General features: G+C 70.3%; 1 protein-coding gene across 1 annotated transcript; it reads right to left on the reverse strand.

Annotated features, from left to right (window-relative positions):
- Nucleotides 1–1,768: 1,768 nt before the first annotated feature.
- Nucleotides 1,769–25,447, reverse strand: CCDC187 (coiled-coil domain containing 187). The gene is given in 21 exon segments (XM_037495472.2): nucleotides 1,769–5,113; nucleotides 5,468–5,541; nucleotides 5,833–5,954; nucleotides 6,082–6,191; nucleotides 6,748–6,875; nucleotides 10,033–10,160; nucleotides 10,655–10,731; nucleotides 12,199–12,290; nucleotides 12,371–12,492; nucleotides 12,677–12,790; nucleotides 13,013–13,149; nucleotides 15,558–15,721; nucleotides 16,538–16,625; nucleotides 16,891–17,417; nucleotides 18,983–19,077; nucleotides 19,249–20,176; nucleotides 20,651–20,712; nucleotides 20,715–20,785; nucleotides 23,935–24,027; nucleotides 24,352–24,441; nucleotides 25,023–25,447. Coding segments are annotated over 21 exon segments (5,337 nt in total). The 5' UTR covers nucleotides 25,393–25,447; the 3' UTR covers nucleotides 1,769–3,368.
- Nucleotides 25,448–26,842: the final 1,395 nt, after the last annotated feature.

Raw genomic sequence — 26,842 nt, forward strand, 5'->3', positions numbered from 1 at the left:
CTGGCGCTGCCATGTAGGGGCGGGAAGGGAGAGGGGGTTGAGGGGCCACCCAGCCTCCACGGTTGTGGGTTCTGCAGGGGAGGGTCAGACTTGGGGCCGCACCCAGGGTTTGTGGCCGAGAGGCCCTCTGCCCGCCAGGCCTGGCCCTGGGCACCTGGGAGAGTGAGTCGTTCTTGGCCGCAGGCCTGGGGCAGGACGGGGGTGGGAATCAGGAATCTCTCCGTGGCCTATTCAGTCCCTGAGACCGTTTTGACGTCAGAGGGAGCATCTCTGCGTGGCTGGGTGGGCGTCGGGGCTCGCCGGGCACGTGGGCCTCACGCAGAGCCCTGGGCCAGCTCCAGGGCTGAGGAGGGAGAGGGCCGGAGGCCTAGCCGGCAGTGGGAGGGCCTGGGGGGTGCAGACTCTGAGACAGGGACGGCGTCCAGAGGCCAGCTGGGCATTGGCCCGCGGGGGCGCTCCGTGGTGGCCGGACACCAGCGCCGGTGCAGGGACAAGGCGTGATGGGATGTGTTTCAGGAGGGCAGTGGAGAGAAGGCCCAGGAGGGACGGCCCTCTTCCCGGGAGGAGGGAACAGCGGCGGCTGCACAGACATGGCCTTTTCTGGAAGCTCAGAGGACCCAGAGCGGGAGCCTGTGTCCCCACAGTGAGTAGAGCTGCCCACGGAGGGGGCGGGCGGTCCCGGAGGAGGTGGGCGGTCCTGGCACAGCTCCGGGGAGTGGCTGGGCTGCGGTGGGGGGTGGGGTGGGGGGGGTGTCTTAGCATCTGAAGTACCCCGCAAGGCCTGCTGGAGCCAGACCCTGCAGGAGAGTGCAGGGCGCGGGGCGGATGCGCCTGCATGTGTGAGCAGCCCTTGCCCGGCCCACACTCAAGTTTTGCAAACACCTGCCTGCTCCCAGCTGTGTTCATGGGCGGTGGGGGGAGGGTACAGGTGGGAGGGGTGGGAGGGGCGGGACACACCGCAGCACAGCCGTGTGGAACTTCGTGCTCGCTGGGCGGACAGGACGGGGCCACAGGCATAGGCAGCACGGGGCTGGCCGTGGTCCTCCGGGCCCGCTGCCTGCGGAGCTGGGTGGAGAAGGCCCCGTCCCGGCCTGGTTTTGTCTGGGGCCAACCAGACAGGCTGGTCCGGCAGGGCACCGGTTCCACAGAGGGCCAGTGCTGGTCACCGCCACCCTCCCCGTCTAGGCCCCAGCAGAGCACCCTCGCTTGACCCGAGTCCCCGGGGCTTGCCGGCCCCCCACCCCCGCCCCAGCCCCCGCATGTTTTCGGAGGGCGGGTGCGATGATCTGGGGTTTGGCGCAGACGCGTGTCTGGGCATTTCATGCGGGCGCGAGTGGTTCCTCCGGAAGCTGAAGGAGACAGATGACGGGAAAATTAAATGTGGGCTTTAACTGAGAAATAATCATTTTCTATGAAAGATAATGACTTCTCTGGAGGCTGGTATCAAGATTTATTGACCCAGGAGGTTACGACGGACCGGAGCCAAGGCGAGCTCAGGAGACCTTGAGGGAGTAATCTGGATATTGAAGTCCTGCCCGTCAGCACACGGGAGCGGCCCGGGCGTGCGGGGGCCGGAGCCAGCGCCCAGCTCTGCGGGGGACACGCATGTCGCAGCACGGCACCCTGGGGTCCCTCCTGGGCAGGTGTGGCCAGGACGGTCATTAGACCCCAGCCAGCCCCCGCCAAGGGCACGGGGCATGGCCGCAGACGGCTCCTGGGAGGCCACGCACCTGCTGGCCTGGGGAAGGTCACCGGGGGCCACTGCCCAGCTGCCAGTGCACCCAGCCCGCAGCCACCCGCGGGAGACTATCGAATTTCAGGCAAATCAGCAGGGCTTCAACGTGGGAGATTTATTACGGTGCCAAATGTGTGTGTGTAAAATACATAATTCCTCTCACATGGCCTCATAAATCCAAAGGGTCAACCATAAATAGGAAAAAGATAAAAAATTACAGACTAATTTGTTCAGAAAACTAGAAGGGAATCAATAAGCTGTAGCTCAAAGTGAGTTTTGAAATTGTGTACACGGAGCATGAACACATTTCCCCTCCGTGGCCCTGTCACACAGCCCGAGCCTCGGCGGGCGGCGGAACCTCTCCGCAAGCTCTCGCTCAGTCCTGGACTCCCTCCAGGCGGGGGCCTTGCAGTTCAAGAAGGGTGTTGGGAGAGGACGGACGGACAGACGGGACAGATGGAAGGGTGGGTGGGTGATGGGCGGACAGACCGATGGACGGGCAGAGACGAAAGACCAATGATGGTAAGTGCACGGTAGCTGGTGGATGACACAGGTGACAGGTGAACACAGGCGCCTGGAGACAGCGGCTGCTGTCGGACATGGCGCGTCTGCCAGAGGCCCAACCACAGTATAAGAGAGCCCATCGCAAGACCCCTAGCCAGGTAGAAACAGATTTGAAAGCTGCTTCCCTTTATAAAAGAGCTGATTTCTGGACTCACTTAAAAGTCACTTAGTCCCCAAGTGCACAGAAAATACAGTTTAGGACAAATATTGAAATGACAGACCCTTCGGCTGCGAGACGCAGGGTCCACTAAGAAGAGCGTCAGGTGGTTTCCGGTGAATTCCTTTGTGTACCAGCCAGGACGTGCTGCATGTTGGTGTGGACAGCCAGCATTCTGACCACTGGGGAAGATGGTCGGGTCCCTCACAGGTCTCGAGGGTGGCCTTGCCAGGCTGGGTGTGGCCGTGGCCCTGCTCTGGGTGAGGGGTGAGGGTGGGTGCTCTGGGTCCCCAGCGGCTGGTGATGGTGACTTCTGTGAGCAGCGGCCACTGCTGCAGGGGCCTGTCCTCTAAGCCCGCGAAGGCCGGCTGTCCTTGTCTTTACACACAGGCCTTGAGAAGCAAGAGCAGGCAGAGGCCCTCACAGCCCACTTCCCAAGCAACACACGGGACCCCCTTCCTGCCCCGGCTCCCGAGGCTCTTCTTTCCCTGGTGGGCTTTGCTGGCCTTGGCTTCTGGCAAGGGGTCTCATTCACGGGAGCTGCTCCCCCTCCCCGGGGGTCCCCCTGCCAGCCCCTGAATCCATACCTTTTGGCTATTGGACAACAGCCCCCCAACTTTTTACATTCCTGCCTTTTAATCTCTTTGGGTCGGGGCCCCTTCCAGAACCTGGAGGACATGGCGGACCTGACATCCAGACAAATGCAGATGGAGCCGACCCCGCCAGACAAGGAGGAACCGCAGCCTGGTCTTGGACTGGCACCGGGTGGCCAGCTCCACGGCCAGCACAGCGTGACTGTTCTGAGTGGCAGCTCCGCCCTGGCCAAGTCCCGGCTTCCTGAAGCCCCATGTACATGCACACACACACACGCACACGCATGCACAGCCCAGCTGTGCACACACCCGTGGCTTCTCAGGCCTCCTGGCCCCGCCAGGACAGCCCGGCAGGCGTGGCGGGCGCCTCAGGGACCCAGCTGGTCCCCACCAGCTCCCCCGTCAGTGGGCTGCCTGGCTGGGCCCGCTCCGAGAACACCGCCCGCGTGTCGCACAGGATCCTCCTGGTGAGCCGGGTGGACACCACATCTGCAGCCTCGGCTGTCCCCACACCCAGGAGACCAGCCTGGGGGCCTGGGCCCAAGCCAGGAGCTGGGTGGCCGCCCTCGGAGCCAGAGGGCAGGGGGTCGCCAGCCACCACCCCTGTGGCCAAGCCTGCCCCGGCCACTCGGGCCACAGTGGACACTCTGGGGAGCCCCCCTAGGGCATCATCTGCCCCCCCACCCCAGGGGGACCCTGGCCAGCCGAGCGACTCAGTCCACTGGCCGCCCACAGTCTCCGTCTGCCCCCCAGAACTCGATTCGCCCGTTTCCTCCTCCAGATGTCTGCCCCGGCCAGCCGCCCCCAGGCCCAGCCCCAATTCCGGGGGGGCTGGGGATGGTGCCTCAGGCAGAACGTCCTCGGACCAGGAGGGTACCTCAGTGCCGGCAGAGGTGTCCTCCCCTGGGGAACCCGGGGGCACCCCAGGAGACAAGACAGCGTCTGCCGGCGGCGGGGGGATGTCCTCTGGCAGGGGGTAGGCCTCTGCCTCGCTCTCTGCCGGCGGGGAGGGGGGCGGCGGAGGGAAGGGGGCGGCCCTCGGGGAGGACAGCGCCTTGTCCACAGGGGACAGGATCTTGGGCAGGATGCCGCCGGCCAGGCCAGGGCGAGGGTCTGCTGAGGCCCTCCCGGGTGCTGGGCCGCAGGCTGCCAGGCTGCTGGGGTCCCCAGGAGGAGCCCACAGGTTCCCGGGGTCCTCAGGCTCAGGTGAGACCCGAAGGAGGTTCCCGTCAGTAGGTGGCCCCTGGACAGTACTTCGGGGCGCCAGCAGGCGGCCAGCCAGGGCCCACACGGCCTGGGTCTCTGCTTTGCCTGCGTCGGGCCCTTCCGAGGCCAAGGCCCCCGAGGGGCGGGCCGGGGTCAGGTGCCCGTCACTGCAGGAAGGGGCTCGGGGCGGCGCTGCGGGGCCGGCAGTCTCAGGGGCCTTCTGGCGGGCCGTTCTGGTACCTGGTCCACCGGTCAGGCTCCCGCTGGCTCCAGAGGCCTCCTGCCCCTCCGCAGGGCCCCAGGATGGAGGCGGTCCCCAGTTCTCGGGGTCGGATTTGCCGCCCGAGGCCGAGGAGGGTCCCGAGGCTCCAGGCCCCGGCAGGTTCTCCTCATCCCAGACTTCTCTGGACGCCTCGGACAGGTCGGACCCTGGCCTCGGAGGGGGGCTCTGGGGGCCTGGGGGTGGCTCTGGGGCTCCTGTCCCTGTGGTGGGGCCCTGAAGGGGACAGGCGCCCCTGCCCTCTGACCTCTCCCAGGTCCCCTGTCCTCCGCCCCCGTGGAGCCCCTGGGAGTCAAGGGCAGAGAACTCCCCAGGCCAGCCAGGGGCCACCTCCGGGGTGTCCCCAGCCTCCCCGCCAGACAGGGAGCTGGAGCTCTGGGAAAGCTGCACCAGGATGGCCGACGCCCTCTGAAACTCCGGGAGGGAGGCCCAGGACGCGCTGCTGTCGGAGCCGGCCGGGGAGGCCCCCCATCGGCCCGAGCACTCGGACTCGCAGCCCAGGCCCACTGGGGCCACGAGCGCAGGCGGGGGGCTGCCCTCGGCGTGGGTGGGTGGCACCTCCCCAGCTGCTGCCGGTGCTGCAGAGAGAGGGGAGTTTGGGGGTGATAGCAGGGTGGTGCCAGCCCACCGGCCCCGAGGCGGCCCCCGGTGCTGGCAAGAGCAGCACAGGCCCAGAACAGGGGCAGAACACCTGGACTGAGGCGCCAGGTGGGCCGGGGACCCGGCGGGATCTGGCCCAGGGTCACATCTGGGGGACGCACACAGGCAGGGGCTGGCTAGCTGGGCAGGGGCTGCCCGTGGTGGTGCCTCCGCCATCTGGGACGCTGGGTGTGAGGGTGGGCGCTGGGCGGGGCGGCCCCAGCCGCACGGGGAGGGAGGGGTGCGGGAGAAGGGGCCTCTGTGGCTCGGCGCGGGGCTGGGCCGGGCATCACCTGGGGCGGTGGGCAGCTGGGCAGCGTGCCGCCTGGAGGGGCCGCAGGGGTCCTCCTGCCAACAGGTCTCCCTCCTGCAAGCACATTCACGGGGCAGTCCTGGTGCCCCTGGGAGGGGCCCATCCTCGCCGCCTCCTCCCCTGCGCCCGCAGGCTCTCTGGGGGGTGACTTCCCTGAGGCCTGTCGCCACCTGCCCCTGACAGGAGGTAACTGGGTAGGGGTACGGGATGGTTTTGGGGGAGCTGACCTGTGCCCCCGCTAGCCTGGTAGATGGGGAGGTCGCCCTCCCAGACACGGAGACACGGCCCCCCGAAGGGCCTCCCGCCGCCCCTGCCCCGGGTCTGGACACTGCCCCACGCCCCTACCTCTGCCCCCCCGGCCTGGGGCCATCCACTTCAGGGGGCTTCCCCCGGGGGCTGCAGGCCACGTCCAGCCCCAGTCCCGACACCTCTTGACTCTCGCTGCCTTCCCCCACCTGCAGGGAATGCTGGGACGGGACGGTCAGGCTGTGGACACAGCCCTGCGCCCCGACCTCCTCCCAGAGAGCCGTCCACGGGGCCGGACGCCCCCGCCAGAGCCTCGGCCGCATCAGCCCAAGCCCGCACCCCACTCACGCCGGCTTCCCGGGGGCCTTGAGGGCCTGCTCCGCCTGGGGGCGCGTAGGCCACCTTTCCCTTAGGGACACGGGTCTCCTCTGTGGCCGAGGGGCTGGTCCGGGGGTCACCTGTGAGGCAAGGGGGCTGTCAGGGCTGCCGGGGAGACCTTGAGATGCAGCGGGCGGCATCCAGGGCCCTGGGCCACGGACGGGCTCGGCACCCCCGGCAACCGCAGCTCTGCGTGGACAGGCCTCCCTCCCCGCAGCTGCGCCCGTGGGCCCGCAGAGGGGCCCGGGCTCCCGCCGGCTGCTAGCCTGGCCCGCAGCACAGCCCAGTGTGCGTGTCTGGTGTGAGGACAAAGAACAGGCCGTCACCCGCGGGCACTCGGGACGGACACAGGGCCGCCTGCCCCACCTGGGCCAGGGGCTGCTGCGGCCGCCTTGCCCTGTACCTTGACCCTGGGCCTCAGAAAACCGGGCGTTTTCTGCCCACTTGGGTTACGGCACTTGGCGTTGCTGACTAAGCGTGGCCGGGAGGCAGAGACCCCCCCCCCCCAGCAGGATGGCGGGGCAGGGGGAGCTGCTGGCCATGACCCCTGGGGGGTGAACACGCATCCCCCCGACCTCTGCGAGAGGGAGCAGAGGCCCCCTCCTGGGCAGCCCCGGGAGGCCTGGCTCCCTTTACCTTGACCCTGGGCCTCAGGCCAGCCTCGGTCCGCAGGTGTGTGCTCTCCCGACCTCAGAGGCCACAGCTGACCATCTGCAGGCGAGGTGGCCCTGGGGGGTGCTCTGTCCTGCCACTCGGTGAGAAAGCTACAGGTAGTGCAGAGGGCACTGATGACCGCGGGCCACACTACCCGGCGGCCAGCCCTGCCCACGGTGGTCACGCCAGGGACGGTTGTGGTCGGTCCATGGCCTAGCAGTCAACACCCGGGTGAAGGGAGACCCCCCCCCGGGCCCTCCTCACCCAGCCCCTTCCCAAGCAAAGCCAGTCCCCCAAGGGGCAGCGCCGGGTGAGAGGCGTGGGCGCGGTGCTGGTGTGGGGGGCGCAGAGCGGGCCTGTGCCCTGTCAGGACTGGGCCTGGAGATGGCCCCGGTTCTTGGGCCTCGTGGGCAGTGCTGGCCCCAGCTCTGGGAGGCAGAGGGCGGGAGACACCCCACACCCAGGTCCTTGGCCGGGCTTCGGCCACACCTGGGAGGTGAGAAACTGCCCCGGGCAGCCCCGGGAGGCCTGGCTCCCGTCTGGCTCAGGTCAGCGCCAACACTGGGCAGCTCCAGAACACTCCACAGCCTCTTGGGGGGAACCGCTCACCCCTCTTCCCCCAGGCACCTGCTGCCCTGGACACAGCCTGTCGCTGTCCGCGGGGTGGGCTGAGAGACCCCCAGCTCACCGGGGTGCGGGCGGGGCGGGGTTCCAGGGCCTCCGCTCCAGAGGACACGCTGATTCTGAAGGTCGGGTTCGCCTCCAGGGCAGGACCTGGACTAGTGGGTGCCTGTCCACCCCCCTGTCCGGATGCAGCCCCAGGACAGAGGCTCTTGGGCCTCTAGAGTGAAGCGAGGAGTCTGCCAGGGGGTGCACGGCACCCACAGATTTTAGGCGTTTTCTGCCCAGTTGGGTTACGGCACTTGGCGCTGCTGACTAAGCGTGGCCGGGAGGCAGAGACCCCCAGCAGGATGGCGGGGCAGGAGGAGCTGCTGGCCATGACCCCTGGGGGGTGAACACGCATCCCCCCGACCTCTGCAAGATAGTGATGGACACCGCGGGACAGTGATGGCCGCCCCCGGGCAGGTGTCCCCACAAAGGCCTCTCCCGGGAAGGTGCGGGCCCTTTCTCAAGGAGGGGCCCCTCCTGTGGCCTCCCCCCGGGCTGCTGCTCCTGGGTGGGGCACCAGCTCTGGGGCAGACGTGGAGAAGGCGCAGAGCACCCGGCGTGGGGGCAGGGGCTGGCGGGGTGGCGGCAGGCTCCCTCCCGCGGCAGGGTCCAGCTGGGGGTACCCCATCCTCCCAGCCCAGCCAGTGGCCGTCCTCAGGACCAGCCCCCAGCGGCTCGGGGGACAAGCCAGCACCGACGTGCGCTCCACCACGCCCACCCAGCAGCCTGAGCAGGGCCCACAGCAGCCCTCCCGGGCAGGCAGCAGCACCCAGCACAGGACTCAGACTTTTAATGGTGAGCCCAGGGAGGCCGCCCGCGACAGACTCACTGTGAGACTCGGGAGCTCAGGGGACTCGTCCAATGGGGGGCCCTGGGAGGGTGGCCTGGCCTGTGTGGCCTGGGGGGGCTCGAAGGGCCTGGCACAGGCCCTGCCGACCGCTGGCTCGTCTCCCCATTGGCCTTGACTCCGTGGCCGGGATTCTAGAGACACGGGGCAGGGTGAGCTGGGTGGGCACCCGCGCCCACCTTCAGGGAAGAGCTGCTGACGGGCGCCACGTGGCAGCAGCTGGGGAAACGTGCAGGGCGAGCTCCCACATGCCCGGCCACCCTCGCCCCGGCAAGCGCCCCAGGTGCAGGTGCAGGCCGGAGGATGGGGACGCCTGGCCCCGGGCTGTGGTCTCAGGCTGCCGCCCCAGCTGTGCGGTGGACTCAGGCCGCCCTGCCCCTCTGCTGCGGGCCGGCGGGGTTCAGAGAGGCCCCCTGCCGTCCTCACCCCACCCAGCAGGAGACTCGCGGAGACCCCAACTTAAAGGGGAGCCATCGGACGAGTACCCGGCACGTCCCCGTGTGTGTCCACGCCATCACGGGTCAGTGAGCTGGGCAGCAGCGGGAGGCCAGGATCCCCCAGGGACAGGCCTCCCCGAGCAGCCCAGGCCACGCTGGTCCTCCCCGCTGCCTGTGCCCCCACCACCCTGCCGGGTCCCTGCCTCCCCCAGCCCCCCACTCGCTGAGCAAAGGCCTGGCCGCACCCCCAGCCCCGCCCACCTCCTGTGCCCACCTGCACCCTACCCTGGCCACCGGTGTCCCCACACAGCTTTGGTGGACAGCCCTGGGGGGCGCCCACCTGAGGCCGCCCGCGCGGGCCGGGAGCTCCCTGCCCGCAGGCGTGTCCGTCCCTTGCCCGGGGGCGGCCTCCGCTGCGGGTGCTGGGGGGGGGGGCGTCTGGGCGGCGCCGCGGCGTCAGCAGGGTCCCCAAAGGCCGCCCGGGCGACGGGAGGGGGGGTGCTCGGGCTGCGCTCGGCCAGGAGGCCCCTGCACTGGGGCTCCCCTCCTTTCATGGACAGGGGGCTGCTCAGGGGTGCTCGCTGCCCAGCGCCCCGGTGGGGCGGGCACGGGCTGGCTGGGCCCTGCCCACCCCCAGCCCCTGCGGGCCGCCACGGCCCCACCTCTGCGCGCCCCTGGGCACCGCCACCCTGCGGGGGGCGGCCGTTCTAGGTCAAGGAGAGGACCCCGAGGCTCAGGAGGCTCAGCCGGCGGTCCCGAGCCGCCCCCCCCCCCCCCCCGCGGCCCGGCCGCCGCCCCGGCCCTCACCTGCCCCTGCTCGGGCGCCCCGGGGAAGGCCTCCAGCCCCGCCTGGCCGCGCGGGCACCTGGGGGACAGGGCGCTGCGGGCCCGGCGCCGCGGGGGCGCCCCGGGGATCTGCGCTAAGGGGCGCGGGCGGCCCCCGCGACAGGGGCCGGGCGGGGCTGCTCCGGGACCCCCGAGCGCGCGGGCCGGGCGGGGCGGCGCCTCAGGCTCTCCCGACCGGCGCGCGGGCCCTCGCGGCTGCTGAGCGGCCTGTGCGCAGCCGCCTCAGGCGGACAGACCGCAGGACGCGCGCGACGCGGACAACCGCGGGGGGCGGTGCGCGCGCGGGGCAGCCCCGGGCGCCGCCGGGTTCGCGCCCTCGGAGCCGGCGGGGCGGGGCGGGGCGGGGCGGGGCGGGGCCAGAGCCAGGGCGGGGCGGGGCCTGGAGGCGGGGCCAGAGCCAGGGCGGGGCTGGAGCCTAGAGGCGGGGCGGGGCCAGGGGCGGGGCCGCCCGCCCGCGCATGCGCTCACCGTCGCCGATGCTCCAGCCAGGCCAGCTCCGCGCGCATCTTCTCCTCCAGCGCCCTCTCGCGCAGGCGCAGCAGCGCAGCCTGGTGCTGCACGCGCAGCCTCTCCTCCCGCAGGCTCTGCTGGAGCATCTGAAGCGTCAGGCGGGTTCCAGTCAAGCTATGTCACCCCCACCAAACCCCCAGGCCTCTTCCGAGACGGCCTCGCTGGGTGGACTGTTGCCGCCTCCAGGAAGCCTTCCCGGACTGCCCACCTGCCTCCTCGTTCTCAACTAGTGCCCCGTCCCCAAGATGGGGTCCTGTCTGGACCGAGCACGCTTTTGTGCTCCAGTAGGGTCCTGAGCAGGCCTCCTGCTCTGATTGTGCATCCTCAGCGGGCACCTGCTGAAGCACCCACCGTGCTGCCACCTGCCACTGGGCAGGAGGACGGGGGTGCGTGAGAGGTGCCATTAGAGAGCCTCCCCCACCCAGAAGCTGCAGTGGAGACTCCCTGGCATAGACGAGAGGAAAAGGCCACTGCCCCAGACAGGCAGCTGGGGGCACTGAGCCAAGGCATGCCCCAGTGCAGGGGTGGGGAGTGCCCCCAGACCCCACTCCTCTGCCAGCCCCAGGGCCGCCCCCTGTACCTGGAGAGTAGGGTTGTCCCATGGGTAGGGCTGCCGCAGTGGGGACTCTTGGTCTGGCCGCCCTTCCTGCACAAGTTCTGAGGACAGAAAGCAGGTTGGGGTGTGCAGCAGCTCTGGGGGTGCAGGGCCTTCCCTCCAGAGGGCTGCCCAGCAGGACTGGGAGTCTAAGCGCCCCTGCCCCCATACACACAGCTGCACATTAGCCCCAGGACAATTCGCGGTCTCCTTTCTCAATATGAAGTTCTGTGTACCCCGGTCACTGGACTCGGGGGGCCTCAGTCCAGTTACTTGGCCTCCATAGAGGGGAGACTGAAGCCCAGAGAGAGCCTCTGGGCTGAGCCCCTGGAGCCATCCACAGGGAGCTGGCTGCTGGGATTTGCCGGGGGCTGTGGCGAAGTACCCAGTGGCCATGATGGAAACCCCCATGGCCAGCAGGCCCCGCCGCAGCAGCGACCACCATGGCGAGCGTGGGCTGACAGAAGGGAGCGGCTAGGTAGGTCAGGCCAGGGGAAAGAACAGGCTCTGATCCCCGCTGCGGCAGGAACACTGATCTGGGCCAGGCTCGAGCCTCAGGGCGGGCCCTGTCGCCGGCCGAGGCAGCCCTGGTGTTATCGCTCAGTGGATTTCAGGGCAGATCGGCGCGGGCCCCGCGGGCCACAGAGCGCGGCCACCTCAGCCACGGCGCCCGGCCGCACAGCAGGCAGCACCCCTCCCCGGTGAGGGGGCCTGGGCCGAGGGTTGAGCGCCACTGCCAGCAACAGGAGAGCGTGCTCCACCCCCCGGGACACTTTTCTCACAGGGGGCGGGGGGGGGGGCGCACCAGGACAGGGCGCTCGGGGGAGCCACCCCTCGGCCTGCGGCTGTGCAGGCGGCTGTGGCTGGATGGGGCAGCTGGAAGGTGGTAAGGGAAGCCGAGCCTCGCTGCTCAGCCTGGGGCTTTTGGGGGCTGCGCCTGCAGCAGGGGCCTCATTCCAGTGCAGGGCGCACGGCAAGGAGACTGGGCCGGACACCTGGTCTTCAGCTCCTGAGGGCCTCCAGGAGACCACACACAGGGACAAGGTGAGCGTCAGGGGCCTGGAGAGCATGGGGCTCCCGTCCCCAAGGAGTGAGACGGGCTGCAACCTGGCCTGCAGGGCTGGGCGAGGGCCACCCGGGGCCACCAGCAGCTGAGGCCCTCTCTGTCCCTGGTCAGCAGGAGGGCAGGATGACGCCCCGGCTCTGCTTACTCAGCCGCAGCCCCTGTTCCTGAGCTGGCCCAGAGCCCCTGCCGTGACCCAGGCCACTGTCCCCAGACGCAGTGGGGACTGTCTCAGGCTCCTGGCCCCTGGCCCCAGATGCCCAGCGGTCCTCAAGCAGGAGGCAGCGTGGCCCCTGGTCAGTCACACGGTCCTGGCATCAAACACTCCGCGTCAAACACCAGTCCACGCGGGCAGGCCCTGGGCAGGCCCCTTCTCTGCTGGGCCGGGCACGCAGCTGGCGCAGCCCGGGGTCCATGCAGCGCTGCCTCAGCAGGCCCCGGAGGGCGTGACGCCAGGGACACTCACCCCTAGAGGCCGATGTGCCTGCCTGACGCCCCTGTGCTCCCGCGGGGCCCCGCGGGGGGCTGGCAGCATGTCCGCCCAGGGGAGGCAGTGGCCTGCGGAGAGAGCAGCGGGCACTCCCAGCTCTGGTCGGCCAGCCGAGACCACCCCAGCGCGCCCCCGGGCCGGACCCCACCTGGGTCCCGCCGTCTCTGAGCTGGCGAAGGTCCTGGGCGCTGGGTCCCCGCCCTGCGGGAGCTGCTCCTGCCCTGAAGCTGGCTCCCGCCCGGCCTGCGCGGGCTGTGTCTGCATCAGCCGCTGGGGGCAGCAGGGCGTGGACTTGGAGGGTGCCGGGTTCAGGGTCCCAGCCCTGGGGGCGGGGGCTGCCCACGGGGAGGGGCATGGGGGGGTGTCCCGCAGACCAGGGCTGAGCACCCCGGGTGCTGGGGTCACTGGGCGTGACTGCGCCCAGGGCCCGGGGAGCCCGAGGGCCGCTCCTGACCTCCAGCTGGTGTTGGAAGAGCAGCTCCTCCAGGGCCTTCTCGGCGGCCCAGACCTCCCGTTCCGCCCGCAGCCGCAGCAGAGCCAGCGCCCGCTCCTGCACCTGCGGGTCCAGCTGCAGGGGGCAGCCTCAGGCCCTGCGCCCGGCCGCCCCAAGGGGCTCCTGAGGCCACCCCCTGCGAGGACCCTCAGCCTGCAACCTGCTCCTCCCGGGGCCTCCCTGCTGGGGCTCTCCTCCCGGACCCAGTTCCCCGCAGGGCGCTTCCCTCAGCCTCCCGGGGGCCTCTCCCAGACAGCGGAGCCCAGCATCGGCCCCAGGGGGGAGGGCGGGACCCACCTTCAGGGCCTCCAGAAAGCTCAGGGGCTTCTGCAGGACGTCGGCGAGGGCCCCGGGAGGCGGCTGGCCCTGCTCACGCTGGCCTGCGGAAACCGCAAGGGGCTCTGAGGCCCTGGCCCCTGCACCAGCCTCAGCTCCTGCGGAGGAAGCAGAGGGAGGGATCCCGGCTGCCCAGCCCAGGCGGGCTGTCCCCAGACCACACCCAGCCGGCTCAAGAGGTGCCCCCTCCCCGCACAGCCAGGGAGCCCTGGCAGGGGGCAGCAGGCTGTGCCTGGCCCGATGGCCCTGACCCCCTCCCCCGGCCTCCCCCAGAACCCCAGCCTCCTCCTCCCCCAGGAGCAGCGACCTGACGACGGGCAAGAACTCCATCTGCCACAGGCCAACCTGGCGTCCTGCGCGCGCCAGGGCACCTGAAGCAGGCAGCCCAGCCTCACAGCTGGCGGCGGTCCCCTCGCCGTCACTGCTGTGGCCATTGTGAGGTGGGAGTGCCGGGCAGGCCCAGGCCCAGGGCCCCTGGGGTCTCTGGAAGGCTCCAGAGAATGAGCAGGGCTCAGCCGCCCCTTGGACCACCGGGAGGCTCCTCCCCTCCGCCCGGCCCGGGACGGGGTGTGTTCTCTGCCAGCGTTGCCTCCCAGGCAGGAGGGCCAGGCCCTGAGAACTGGCAGGGCTCAGAGGACGATGGGTGGGCTCCGGCCAGGCCCTGCCCACAGCCGTTGCAGATGGGCGCCCAGAACCCCGCCCGCCCAGCACAGCCGCCAACAGGCCCCGCGGCGGGCCCAGGCCTTGGCCACCCAGCGCCAGGCTCCACGCAGGACCACAGCACGGGCGGGCAGCGCTATCTCCCACGCCCAGTTGGCGGGTGCCTGGGTAGCTCGGACACTCCGACAGGCCTCACAGTGTCTGCTCCGAGCTGACGTCCCCCAAAGGTGCGCCCCCCCCCAACATGTCGTTGAGAGGCTGAGGCTGCAGGAGCCGGACCCCAGGCGCCCCTGCAGGCCCAGGGATGGGGGGACGGCCCCACCACCAGGCGGGACAGTGCCAACAGGTCACCAGGGTTGGGCTGCCTGTCCCTGAGCTCGGGGTACCCCAAGTCCAGTGTGGGCCTGCTGGCTAAGCACCCCGGAGCCCCTGGAGTCACTGCTGAGCTGAGGGCCACAGGCGACCCCTGTCCCCCCACCCCCCTAAGCAGGAGCCAGCACCGCATGGCACCCCCTGCGCAGCAGTGCCCCGGCTCTTCACCCGAGGCTGACCCCTTCAGCCTCATCTCAGCGAGGGCGTCCCCACGGGCGGCGCTATACTGGGTACCCCAGGCTGAGGATGCGTCCTCGCCCCAGAAGGCCCCAGCACATGACATCCTGGGGTTGCAGTCTGGAAGTTCTACTGGACACGCTGGCCCAGCCGTGCCCTTGGGGGGCTTCCTGGAAAAGGCGTCTGCCGAGACCCGGGCAGCACCCTGAGCTGTGCTCGGGCTCAGCTCCTGGCACTGGGACTGCTCTCAGCCCTGCAGGAGGGAGCAGTCGGCTCCCCAGGGCTCTTGGGACTGTCCGTGGCCTCGGGCATGACCGCTGGGGTTAGGCGCACCCAGGCCATGTGAGGAGACCACGGCCGGCCGCTGTCAGGCAGGGCGGGCCTAGGAGCCTCCACTCCGCGGCCTTGCTGCCCGCCCCCACCCCGCCAGACGCCTGGGCAGCCAGGAGAGGAGCTGCGGCCCCAGAAGGCCTGGTGCTGCGCCTGCGCAGGTTCCTGTGAACACCGCCGGGCCCTCTGGCCAGCAGCTCGCCCGACCCAGAGCTCAGGTGGACACACCGGAGGGAACAGTGACACTGTCCAAGGGGACAGCTCTGCCGTCTCATCCCCTGAGGGCACAGCAGGTGGGGGGGGCCCGTGACCAGGCCCTTCCTCCTGTCCTCCCTGTGGCCCAGCCCTATCCTCCCGGGGAGGCCTGGAGCCACGCGCACCCCCACCCTGCCCTGCCCCCCTTGGGTGCGCCTGCCCCGCGCTGTAAGGAGACGCAGATCACCCCTGGGGCTTCCCAGAGGCCAGGGCAGGGTCAGAGCTCACTCTGGAAGCACCGCAGTGCTGGGGTCCTGCAGCCGGTGTCCACCCCCAACACCTTCAGGGGCAGCAGCTGCACTTGGGGACGGGGCAGCCTCCAGAGGCCGAGCTCAGTGCACGCCGCCAAGCCCAGCCCCGGCCACCCCAGCCCCCTGGGCCCCTCCCTCCCGCAGGCCCTCAGGCCCAGGTGTGCCCCAGGCGGGGCCCCCACTCTGGGCCCAGCTTGGTGACCCTGAGCACTCCTCCCCTGGGAGGACACAAAGACATGGGTGCAAAAGGAGTGGCGGCAGCCTGGGCTGGGGCGCCGGGGCCGTCGGGACAGGGCCACGGTGAGAGCGGGCACACAGCAGCAGCCAGAGCCTCCAAGACCCTTTAATGCGGCGTGCGGGTGCCACGTAGGACGGGCACTAGGCAGTGAGGGGGGGCCCCCGCGGCCCTCCCTGGCCACCCAACCAGCCAGCCCAGGGCCTGTCCATGGGCTCGCCCTTACCGAAGTGCTGGACGGTCCAGGGCATGACCGGGCTGGGCCCAGGGGCCGGCTGCATCTCCTCCAGCCTCAGGGAGCCACCGGTGGGGTCCCCCATGACGGGTGCCCAGTGCGAGCTAGGGACACGCAGGCACACGCGTGAGCCGCCGGGGCAACACGGTGAGAGGCTGTGGGGGCCAGGCCAGGCTCTCAGATCCACACTGTCCGGTGGGATCCAAGGCCAAAGTCCAGGGGGGAAGGTGGGCAGGGCAGCCAGCAGCCGGGAGCTTCGTCCCCCGCCCTGGAGGGGGACGGGGACACAGCTGCAGACGCATGCGCACAGCCGCAGCCCTGGACGTGGTGGGGCCTTGTTGGACGGAGCGAACCTGGCCAGGCCCTGGCCCTGAGTCCCGGTCTGAGTGCCCTGGTCCCTGGGGCACAGCCTGAATGTGCTGTCCACCTCTGCCTGCTTTAGACCTGGCGGGGGGCTGGGACCAGGGGACAGTGTCCTGGGCCCACACCTTCCCCAGGTGGGGACACCCCAGGGGCCGCGTGCCCACTGCCTCCCTGGCCCATCCTGCATCTGAGAGCAGGGCCGGGGCCTTGCCGGCTCTCCACCTTGGGGCCTGTGCACAGGGAATCCTCGCAGCCCCCTGCCCTTCCAGCCAGCCTGGCAGCGGGCAGGGAAGGCCTGTCCAGACCGCTGCTGCCCCCTACTGGCGGAAGTAGTCGGGTGCCAGGTGCCACCCTGGGGAGGGAGGCTGAGCCTGCTGGGATGGGGGAGGTGGTGGGATCAGACCCTGGAGGACAAATGCCAGACCCCCACCCACCCCAGAGGTTAAGGGGGGCCTTGGAGGCAGGGTGATGGGGATCCGCAGGGGCCATGGGGATCCACACCAGCCGGCCAGCCCCAGCCAGAGGCTCCCAACTGGCCCCAGCCTGGGCTTCTCCCGGGCACCCCGTCAGACCCTGGCGCTGGGCCCCAGGGCCCTGGGCAGACTCACCCCCCTGGGACGGCGCCGAGGGCCTGGGAGGAAGTGGTGCTTCTCTCCAGCCTCTCCTCCGGCTCTGAGCGTCCATCCTCCGTGAAGCCTGCGGGTGGGCGGGCACCGGGGTTTCGCCTCCCACGAGTCGCTGGGGAAGTAGGGGGACCCCACGCCAGCCCGCAAGAGGGCGCACGCCTCGGGGGCAGCCCCCGCCCCTCCTCCAGTGAGACCGAGGGCTCCACACGCCCGCCAGGCCTGTTCCCAAGTCGCCCGCGCCGGGCCCGCAGCGAGGCGTCAGCCGCTCTGAGAGGAACCGGGGCGGGGAGAGTGGGCCCCGGCCTCCCGCAGCTGGGGCCCCCGGCAGGCCCTACCTTGGGGCCTGCGGGTGCCGTGGTCCCGCGGGCTCATGCTCTGCCGCCGATCCCAGTCAGCACCCCACGGCCTCTCGCCGTCCAGGGAGGAGGAAGGAGCGTCCATCGGGCCCCCGCTGGGCACCAAGGCGGCCCCGCCAGCTGGGGCTGCGGGCACGGCACCAGGGAGCAGGGGCGCTGGGTCCGAATCAGAAGGCCCATCGAGGACCTCGGACCCCTGCAGCTTGGCGGTCAGGACGTCGATCCGCTGCTTGAGCATGTTGGCCATGGTCTCCAGAGCCTGCACGCGGGCCTGCTTGTACCGGAAGTGCAGGGGCCCCGCCATGCCCAGGCGCTCGGCTTCCTCGGGCGCCAGGTAGATGCACAGCCCTGGGTGCAGGGGGCGGGTGCTCAGGTCCCGGAGCCGCAGGGGGCCCCCGGAGGAGCCAGGAGACAGCACCCGGGCAGCCCCGGCCCAGTCATCCTGAGAGCCTCTGGGGTCCGGCGTCTGGGTGTGACTCGGGGCCCTGTTCAGACACAGGCAGAAGCTGCAGGGAGAGGCGAGGGGCTCAGCTGTGCGGCCGCGCCGGCTGTGCTGTGCGCTGGGGAGCACCGTGGCAGCCGCGGGGACAGACGCCTGTGCCGCTGACGGCGGGGACACCCACACACGTACTCGGGCCGCAGAGCAAGATCGGGGCCAGGGTGGCACTGCCCAGCACCCCCAGGCCAGAGGGCCGCCAGCAGGGCCCTGCGGAACATGCCCACCCCAGGGCCTGCTCTCCACGGTGTGGGCGGTGAGGGGCGTCCACTCTCGGGCCACACTCGGCTGTGGGGAGAGCCCAGTCTGGCTGCGGCTCCCTGGGTGCGACACGGAGGCACGGGCGAGAGGGGAGCAGGCCAGAGTCCGGGGTCAGATGCCTGTGTCCGAGGAGCGCCTGGCGGGAGGCGGCCACACGCAGCCAGACTGTAGAGGGAGCCGGACACCTCGGCACCCACGTGGCCCCATCAACAATCAGGCGAAGGACCTGAGGGCGCATCCCCAAGGAAGACAGACAGTGGCCACGGGCTCCGGGGCATGGGGAGCCGGGCTGGCCGGCCGCGCAGCTGGCCCTGGAGCTGGGGGAAGGGGCGCTGGGCAGCGCTGGGCTCAGAGCAGCACGCTGGACCTGCTCGGAGCTGCTCCCCACATGCAGAGAAGCCAGAGAAGTGAGGGGTGACCGCTGCAGCGCCCTCGCCACAGCCGGAGTGGACGCCCCCTGGGGCCTCCCGACAGGGCAGCAATCAAGCCTGGTGGCGCCCCTGCCATCAGCTGAGGGGCCGGGCTCTTGGGTCGGCATCCTGGAGGGTCCCTGCAGCTGGACCCTCCTGCCACAGGTAGATCTCCCACAGGGAGCCTGGCCAGAGGGGCTGGCACGCCTGAGGCCTGCGTGGTGTCCACGGGTCCTTCTGGGCAGGCCCAGTGCTATCGCCGCCCCAGCCCAGCCGAGCGGGGAAGGTTGCCCACCCCGTGGTTCGAGACGCTGCTCCGGGGCCTTCGGGACAGTGGCCCAGCGGCCAGCAAGGGAAGTAACCAGAAAACACACTGGGAGGCCCGGGGCCCTGGACCCTCCGGCTCTGGTGGGACAAGCACGGTGTGCCCGCGTGGCGACAGACGCAGGTCCTCGGCTGGACAGTGACCGCCACCCGACGAGCCCACGGGGGCCCAGCCCTGCACACCTGCCGCGCCTCACAGTGGCCGGCAGGGACAGTCAAACCACCGGCCACGCTGGCCCACGGCGGTCACGCCAGGAGCACCTCTGGCCAGCAAAAAGGAAGCAGGCGCGCCGCCACCTGGGCGGACCCACGAGACGCACAGCCCGGTGGGGGGGTGCGGGGAGGGGCGGGGAGGCTGGCGCCCGAGGCCACGTGCCCGACTCCAGGGACATGCAACGTCCAGAGCAGGCAAGTCGCAGAGGTGGACGCTGGACGGGGAGACCCGAGGGTGAGTGCTGGAGGGCTGGGCCCTCCTCCCAGCCCTGGAACGCTCTGGGCTGGACGGGCAGCGGCTGCCCGCGCCGCGCACGGCCTCACCTGCACAGGCTGTCAGGGGGGCGGCACAGGCACCCATACGCACCTGCCCGGGGCCTCCTGGTCCCCCAGCACCATGCCGGACGTCACCTTGCTCCACGCCAGCACAGGCCCCCCTGGGCTCCCCGGGGCTTCCTGGCCCTGAGGAGAGGACGCCACGGTCAGCCCCCCAGGCGGGAGACCCCGAGTCAGCTCCGAGCGGCCGATGTCCACGGCCGGGCTGGACCTTGGGCTGGGACAGGGTAACGAAGCCCCTCCGGGCCCCGAGGAGGCGGCATCTGGGGCTCCGGGCGCTCCCCTCCCCGCGCGTACCCCGGTCTGCAGGGAATGCGGGACGAAGGTCACGATGCTGGGGGTCATCTGGGAGACCACCGGGCCGGCTCCGCCGGGCAGCGGCAGGGGCTGGCGGAGGACGGCCGCCCTCTGCTCCTCGTAGACGTCGCGCAGCCGCTGGTTCTTCAGCTCCAGGGCGCGCACGGCCGCGGCCTTCTCCTGCAGGGCCTGGCGCCGCCGGGCCGCCGCCTTCTGCCGCATGAAGGCCCGCAGGCACTCGGGGCTGTAGGGGCGGCCCAGCCAGCCCCGGGGCTTGGGGCAGGGGCGCACCGGCGGCTCCTCATCCTCCTTCCCAGGCGCGGCCCAGGGGCCACGGGGGCTGGGCCCCCGCCAGCCGTCCTTGGCTCTCGAGGGAGGCGGCGGGGAGCCCCTGGCTCTGGCGCGGGGGCCGGGCCCCTGGGTGAACGAGGCGCTCCAGGGCCTTCGGGCGGGGCCCTCCCAGTCTTCAGCGGCGGCCGAGGCGCTCCAAGGCCGCTGGGGGAAGGGGCTCCGCCTCGCAGGGGGGCTCCCAGGCCTCGGGGAGGGGGGGCCCTGTCCCTCCAGGCGCGACTCCTGCCCAGCTGGCAGGCTCTGCCGCCGCCCGCTGGGGGGGCTTCCGGTCCCGGCCAGGAAGGGGTCCTGCGCGTGGGGGGCGCTCCAGCAGCCCTGCAGCCGCCTCCCCGCCTGCTCCTTTGGCCCCGGCTCCAGCCCGCCCCTCGGGTGGCCGCCCCGGCTCAGCTCCAGCCCCGCCTGGATCTGCTGCCGGAGGTCTCGCAGGATGTCCACGGCGGCTTGGACGGTCGCAGGCGGCTCCGCCAGGCTGGGCGTGTGGGCGGACACCTGCTGGTGGTCATGGCGGACAGGGGCTGGGCTGGGTATCTGGGGGCGAAGAGGGGGCTCGCCGCACTTCTGCTCCTCTTGTCGCCTCCTGCAAAGACAGCACAGGCGAAGGGCCTCAGGGCAGGGCCGGGTGGACCAGCCCCCCGCAGAGGCAGCCGTGGCCCCGGGCTCCCGTCTCGGCCTGGCACAGAGTGACGCGCGGGCGCCTTCACCCAGGCACCCCATCTGTGCACCCGGCGGGAGCTGCCGCCCTGGACGCAGGCAAGACAGCACAGGCGGGGAGGGCGTTGTCCGCCAGCAGCCCGGCCACCTGCCTGCGCCCTCAGGAAGCTCAGGTGGCCGCGCCTTTCCGGCCAAAAAGGTGCCTCTGGGGCAGAGATCCTTCTCGTGGGCCTCGGGCACAGCGACCCAAGCCCTCTCCAGGGCGGGTCGGAGCCTGGCACGGGCCACGGGAGAGACGGTGCCTCCTCACTAACGCCACCTGCTCCTGGGCGTCAGGACCGTCTCCTCACCCACCCCCAGGCGCCACCTGAGCAGGTGGAGCAGAGGCGGGGGCAGGTACCTGGTTCCTGGGCGGGGGCCAGGTCCCTCGACGGCGCCTCGCTCGGGAGCCTGGGCCGGGCAGGCGGGGGCCCCAGCAGCTCCCTGGCCCGAGCTCGTCCTGTCCTCCAGGCGTAAACACCGACCGACTCAGAGTCTTAAACAGAAAGCACTTGCTCAGCCGCGTTTGGGCCCTGATGGCGGACCAGGACGGAGGGGCGGCACCCAGCAGCCCGAGACCAGGTCACCAACTCTGCGGAGGCCGAGCCTCTGGGCAGAACCGGTCCCTCAGCCCCAGCCCCTTGGCCCTGGCCTGGCTTTGCCGACAGGGTCTTGCTCCAGCGAGGAAGGGCAGCGGCCTGCTCCCACGCCTCTGTCCACAATGCTCAGTGGACAGCCCAGCAGCGGTCATGGGCCGCTGGCACCGCAGGGCTCAGCACGGGCCCGGAGGGCAATGGCGCGGCGGTCAGCTGTGCTGAGCCAAGGACACCGATTTGTTTATAAGTGTGTGACTCAGCGGCAACAAGGGGTGGGGGTCAATGAAGACCCCGGGTGGGCAGGACGAGGAGTCCAGATGGGGTGGGTAAACGAGCACCCCAGCCCACCCACTCACGAGAGCCTCCTGCAACGGCCGTCGCTGGCACCGCCGCCTACCAAGGGCACCCCACGGGCCAGTCACACCGCCAGGCGCCAATTGCAGCCCTGCGCCACGACAGAGCCCGCAGAGGCAGGACCCCACGGCCCTCGGTGCTCACTCTCACACACGCAGACACACACACACACACACAAGGAGCTGCTCCAGGTGCTGCAAGGCCGGGACCACCCCGGACCCCTCCTGTCATGGTCCCCGAGGGCCGGCCAGCATAAGACTCACACCCCCACGGAGGGGCCATTTCTGCCAAGTGGGGGGTCCCTTACCTGCAGGGACCATCCAGGGAGCTGACCACTGGGAACAACCAGACAGGGCCAAGGGCTCTCTAGTACACGCTGCGCCCGGACATGACACCAGGACAGCCCTGACCCGCGCACGCCAGCCACAGACCTGAAGCAAGACCCGCGTGGCACCCTGCAGGGCTGCGCCCCCAGAGGCCTGAGGCCACGTCCCGGGCCCAAAACCAAGCTTCTCCAGGCATAGAGGCCACGCCCTCTGTGAATCCCTCCCCCCGACTAGAACAATCCCCCCAAAATCCTACCCACAAAGGACAGATCCCTGTGGACCCCGAACTTCAGAGCCATGTCAGGAGCCCAGACCCAGCTCAGATTCCTGCTCCGCTGCTCCCTGGCTGTGGGCTTTGAGCGAGACCCCCGGCTGCCCGTGCCTCCGTCTCCCCGTCTGCGGGCCCCCCGACAGGGCCCTGCACTCGGGGCCGGCTGGGGGGGTTCCCGCTGGCTCAGGGAGGGCCGGGCCGAGGGTGCCCAGCGGGCCAGGCTGGGGTCCGGCAAGGATCGGTCCAGCGCCCCCACCCCGTCGCCCTGGCCGGGCCGGGCTGGGCTGGACCCGCGGGGAGGGGCGGCCCTCAGCAGCCGAGGGTCCGGCTCGATAAATGGGTCCTGACGGGCACATTTTTTCTTCCACTGAGCAGTTTAATGGCAATTAATTTTTTTACGAGAGGATTTTTAATCTGTGGGAATGGATGAAGTCCCCAGCGCCCTGTCAAAGGTCCGGCCTAATCTATGATAAAAAATGCAAAGCGAGGGCTGCAGCCTGGAATTAAACCTCGGCAGCGCTTCCTCCGCCCGATGGATGAATATTTTATATCTATTGTGATTTAATTTTTTGTTAACTACAGCAAATTTCTAATTCATCCGATTCCCAGGGCCGCGGCGCCGACCTCTGAACCCACACTCATCTCTCCCGGCCCAGCTGGGCCTCCTCCCTGACAGAGGCGGGCGGTCAGCGCCGCTCGGCCGCAGCGGTGATGGATGTGGTCCGGGCGGCCCCCCGACCCCGTGTCAGCCCGGGCGCTCATTTTTCAAGAGAGCCGTTGAAATAAAACAAGCCCGGGGCTGGGGGAGGGGGAGGAGGATGCAGAAAAGCATCGTCGTTGGTGTTCAGGAGACTTCCGGAACCTTCTCTGACCTTCCAGTGTCCTCTCTAGGTCGAAGGGAGGCTTCCCATCTCTCCCGTGTCTGTCCCATGCCCGGCGGCCCTGTGGAGCCCCCTCCCTCGAAGGCCGGCCAGCGAGACTGGAGCAGGGACCCCGGTGGGGGCAGAGGGCTTGGGGTCTGGACGCCGGCAGAGGTGCACCCCACTCCCCACGGGACCGAGGCCCAGAGGTGCCCCAGGCGCCCACCCAGCTGGCCTCACCCCAGGGGCTCTCAGTGGGGCTCCCGATCTTGTGGTGCCCCAAGGATGGCCTCAACAGTGCCCAGGTGGCCCCAGATAGCACCGCTGGGCCGCGCGGCTCAGCCAGGCCTGGAGCTAGACAGGTCAGGGCTGAGCCTTGGCGCCCCTGTGTGGTCTCAGCCTCTGTGGCCTCTCCTAGCCAGGGGCACAGGTCTGCCTGTAACAGGGGGGTCCCCAGGAAAGGGGGAGGTTCCAGGTTCCCTGCCCCACCCAAGGAGGGTGGAGCCGAGCAGGAGGGAAGAAGCTGCAGAGGAGACTGAGGACAGAAGGAAGCAGGGTGGCGAGCAAGAAGGAGCCCTGGTGGAGGCGCATGGAGCCGAGAGACACGTGAAGAAACTGCACCGGCCTTTTGGTCGTGGACGGGGTGACACAGATGTGGGTGAGACCCGTGGGGAGGGGACAGTGGTGGTTTTTGTCTTGATTTTGATTTTGCTCTTTTCCTCCCAGACTTGTCTGGTTGTTTCTGACCCTTTTCTGTGGGTCCCCCCTGGAAGGTGCTTTAGACTGTGGCAGGTTTTGGGGCGTTGCTCTGGGCCAATCCGCTTGGGTGGACTTTTGCCCACGGCGGATGGCAGAACCCATTTAGAGCAGGCAGGTTTGCGGGGTCTGGGCTGCCCCCTCCCTGCCCTGTGACATGCCCACCTCAGAAGACTGCCGGACGTAAGGAGCGGACAGCTGATGACCCTGAGCATGTGGCGCACAGGATGCCCCACCCAGCACTCAGGGAAGGGCACCAGAGTTCAGTGACCCCCATGCAAGGCCCACATAAGGCAGCCACTGCACCCCAGCCCCAGGCTCCAACGGGCCAGAGAGAGAGGACCCGCAAGGCCTCCCTCACCACCTGCCAAGGTGGTGTAACAAAGAGAGCAACATCCGCCTGCCCCCCCCGCCCCGCCCTCCGCAAGGCCCCTCCCCCCGCGCTGGTCAGTCCAGGCCAGCCCCTCCTGCAGCAGCCTCACCTTTGTCCTTCGTGGCTCTGCGGGCCGGTGGCTTGGACGGCTTCTCTCTCTTGCAGGAGCTACTTTTCATCCTTCTGGGTTTTTCCCGCGGAACTTCAGTGGGAGGAGAGGAGAGAGAGGGGAGTGGCCCCCTCCTGGGCATTGCATCCGCCCTGGGCCTGTGGACCAGCGGGGCCCGCCTGCTTCTGGTCCTGCAGGCCAGAGGGCGCCCGAGCGCCCCACAGTGCCCCACAGCAGAGAGCCCCTGGGGACAGCACAGCCCCCCGCCTGCCTCCCTCCCGTGGGGCCTCCGGGCCCTCGCTGCCCCGTCCGTCACTGGGGATGGCCACGGGGGGCGAGGTGTGGGGACGTGGGGCTGGACCACGCTGCCCATTTCGTGTCTGGAGCACCCAGGACGGTGGGCCTCGAGCTGCTCACCTGAGGCCTGGCGCTGGGGGACCCTGGGGGGCTCGTGCCCCTGGGCAGGGGGTGCTTGGTCTTCAGGGCCACGCTCAGCGGCTCTCCTGCCTGGAGGAGGAGAGGGCGGCATGAGGACTGCTCGGTAGAGGTCCCCCCTTGGCAGCCTCTAGAGGCCTTTGAACACAGGGCCTGCGCGCCTGGGCGGAGGGCGCCGCGCCACGGCCACCCGGAGCGGGCAGGGCAGCCCGGCAGCCAGGACCACCACGCACGCGGCGCACGCGTGTCAGCTCCCAGGCTGCTTGGGGAGGGACGCTCGGGGAAGGGGCTGTTTTCCCTTTGCTCTTTGGGCTTTCCAAGCGCGCCCCACAGCCCGGGAGCCCTTAGGGAGGACAGGCCCTCGGCTTCACGGGCGGGCGGGGCCCCAGAGGGCAGACGGGCCTCCCTGGCCAAGTGCTGTGGCCCTGCGGTCCTGACAGTGCCACCGCCCACTCCTGCCGAGGCCCCTGCCCGCCCCCACAGCCCCTGCCCTGTGCCCCCAGCGCCCCCACCTTCCACAGCCTCCCCAGCCCGTGCCCACCACCACCACCAGGTCAGATCTTCCTGGAGTGGAAGCCCAGGATGCACCTCCTGCCCGGGAGGACGCCCCCAGCCTGGGTGGGTCCGCCCCGCACTGCCCAGCCCACTCCCACCATACCGACCCAGAGGGCCGCCACTGACCAGGGCAGGCCGGGGCTGGGGAGCGGCGGCCGGCCTGCGGGCCTTCCTGTGGGGGGCCGGCCTGGAGGTTCTGCCGAAGAGCGAGGCACCACAGGGCGTGGAGGTGGCCAGGGAGGCGCAGCTGGCCTGGCCCTGGGCCTGAGCCCGGATCTTGTCCAGCAGCCGCTCTAGCCGTGGGCTGCTCTCTCTGGGCTGCCGCTGGGGTCCCTGCACCTGGGGGGGCCTCTCCTTCCAGGGCGTGTGGGCAGGTGAGGACAGCTCATGCCCCCCTGAAGAGCCAGAGAGACGTCCCGATGACACCGAGCTGCCCCTGTCCCCAGACTCCTCGCCAGCGGACCACATGGGGCAGCTGCGGGCCTTCCCCAGGGGGGCAGGCTCCTCACTGCAGTCCGGCCAGGCCTCGTGGGGAGGCCCCCGGAGGGTGCCTGGCTGCAGGCAGGGCCCGGGCCGCCTCGGGTCAGCCATGGGTCATTCTTGGCGGCAGGCAGGCGCAGCCGGCCTTCCCTGGGAGGGAGGAGCAGACCCGCTGGTCAGTGCTGGTGCCCGGGTCACGGCTCCTCCAGGGACCTGACCACCCCCAGGGGAAGGCCCCCTCTGCCTCCCACCCATGGCAGCAACGTGCTTGGTCTGCACACACCAGGCCTGGGGCTGAGGGGGCACTGCCTCGAGCTAGCTTTCAGGGGGCTGGTGCACCCCCCAGGCTGGCCGGCAGCACCCCAGGACTGATCAGCTGCAGGGCGGGGAGCGAGGGTGGAGCCCCCAGCACAGCCCGGCTCCGCTGCAGGTGCCGCCTGTCCGGGCCACGCCCACAGTGGGAGCCCTCAGGAGCGATGGGGTGGGGTAGGCACACGGTGGGGGTGCTGCTGCTCCGCGGCGGGAGAGACCCTGGCACCGGACGGCAAAATTTCCCAGTCACTCAGCAAGGACGAGCCGCAGCCCCAGGGGCTGGGCCCACGATGGCCATGCCGGCCCTGGCTGGGAGCCTCTCGGCCTGGGCAGGGAAGGGGCGTGCCGGGGGCCAGGAGCAGGATTCATCTGGGGCGGAGCGGGTCAGTCTGGGAGCCCCGGGGCAGGAAGGAGAGACCTGCTGGAGTCCCATCGCCAGCAGTGGACAAGGCTGGGCGCCAACCCCGACGCCAGCACTGCAGCGGCCCTGCTCCCGCGGTCACCTCCTTCAGCCTCCTGGGATTGTCGGGCAGCGGGCCCCACTTCTCCGCCTCCCAGGCACCTGCTCTGCCCTCAGACACTAGCTACGGCCTCCGGGGCCACAGGCCCAGGCTCCCCTCAGCCTGGGGGCACCTCAGAACCACCTCAGGGGCTTGCAGTCACCTTCCAGCAGCCGGCAGGCCACACAGTGGGCAGGACACAGGCTCCAGGGGCGCCCGGCTCAGCATGGTTCCAGGGGAGGGAGCCCCCAGCCCCGCCCACGGCCAACGTCACCGGGGCAACCAGTGTCCCTGCCCGCGCCTCCAGGTATTGTGAACGCCCAGTGAGTTCACTGCTGGGCAGGGCCCGGCCGAGGTTCAGACCCCAGCTAGTTTCAGCCAGGCCCTAAAGGGCCACTTCCATCATGGCCCCAGGAGAGGGGCCTGCAGCAAAAGCCCCTAATGGCCCGGGCGTGGAGAACCAGCCCCCAGGTGGCTCTCAAGACTCAGGGACTGGAGGCCACGAGGGCGGGGTGCACAGCAGGGTCTCTGCTCAGGGCCCGGTCATGGCAGCACGGCCCATGGTCAGTAGGTCATTTGTGGGTCATCTGCGTGGGCGACAGGCGCCAACTGCCCTGGCTCTGCCT

The sequence above is a fragment of the Talpa occidentalis genome, unplaced genomic scaffold (assembly GCF_014898055.3).
Source record: "Talpa occidentalis isolate TD23 unplaced genomic scaffold, MPIMG_talOcc4v2.1 talOcc4.7, whole genome shotgun sequence".
Lineage (NCBI taxonomy): Eukaryota > Metazoa > Chordata > Mammalia > Eulipotyphla > Talpidae > Talpa > Talpa occidentalis.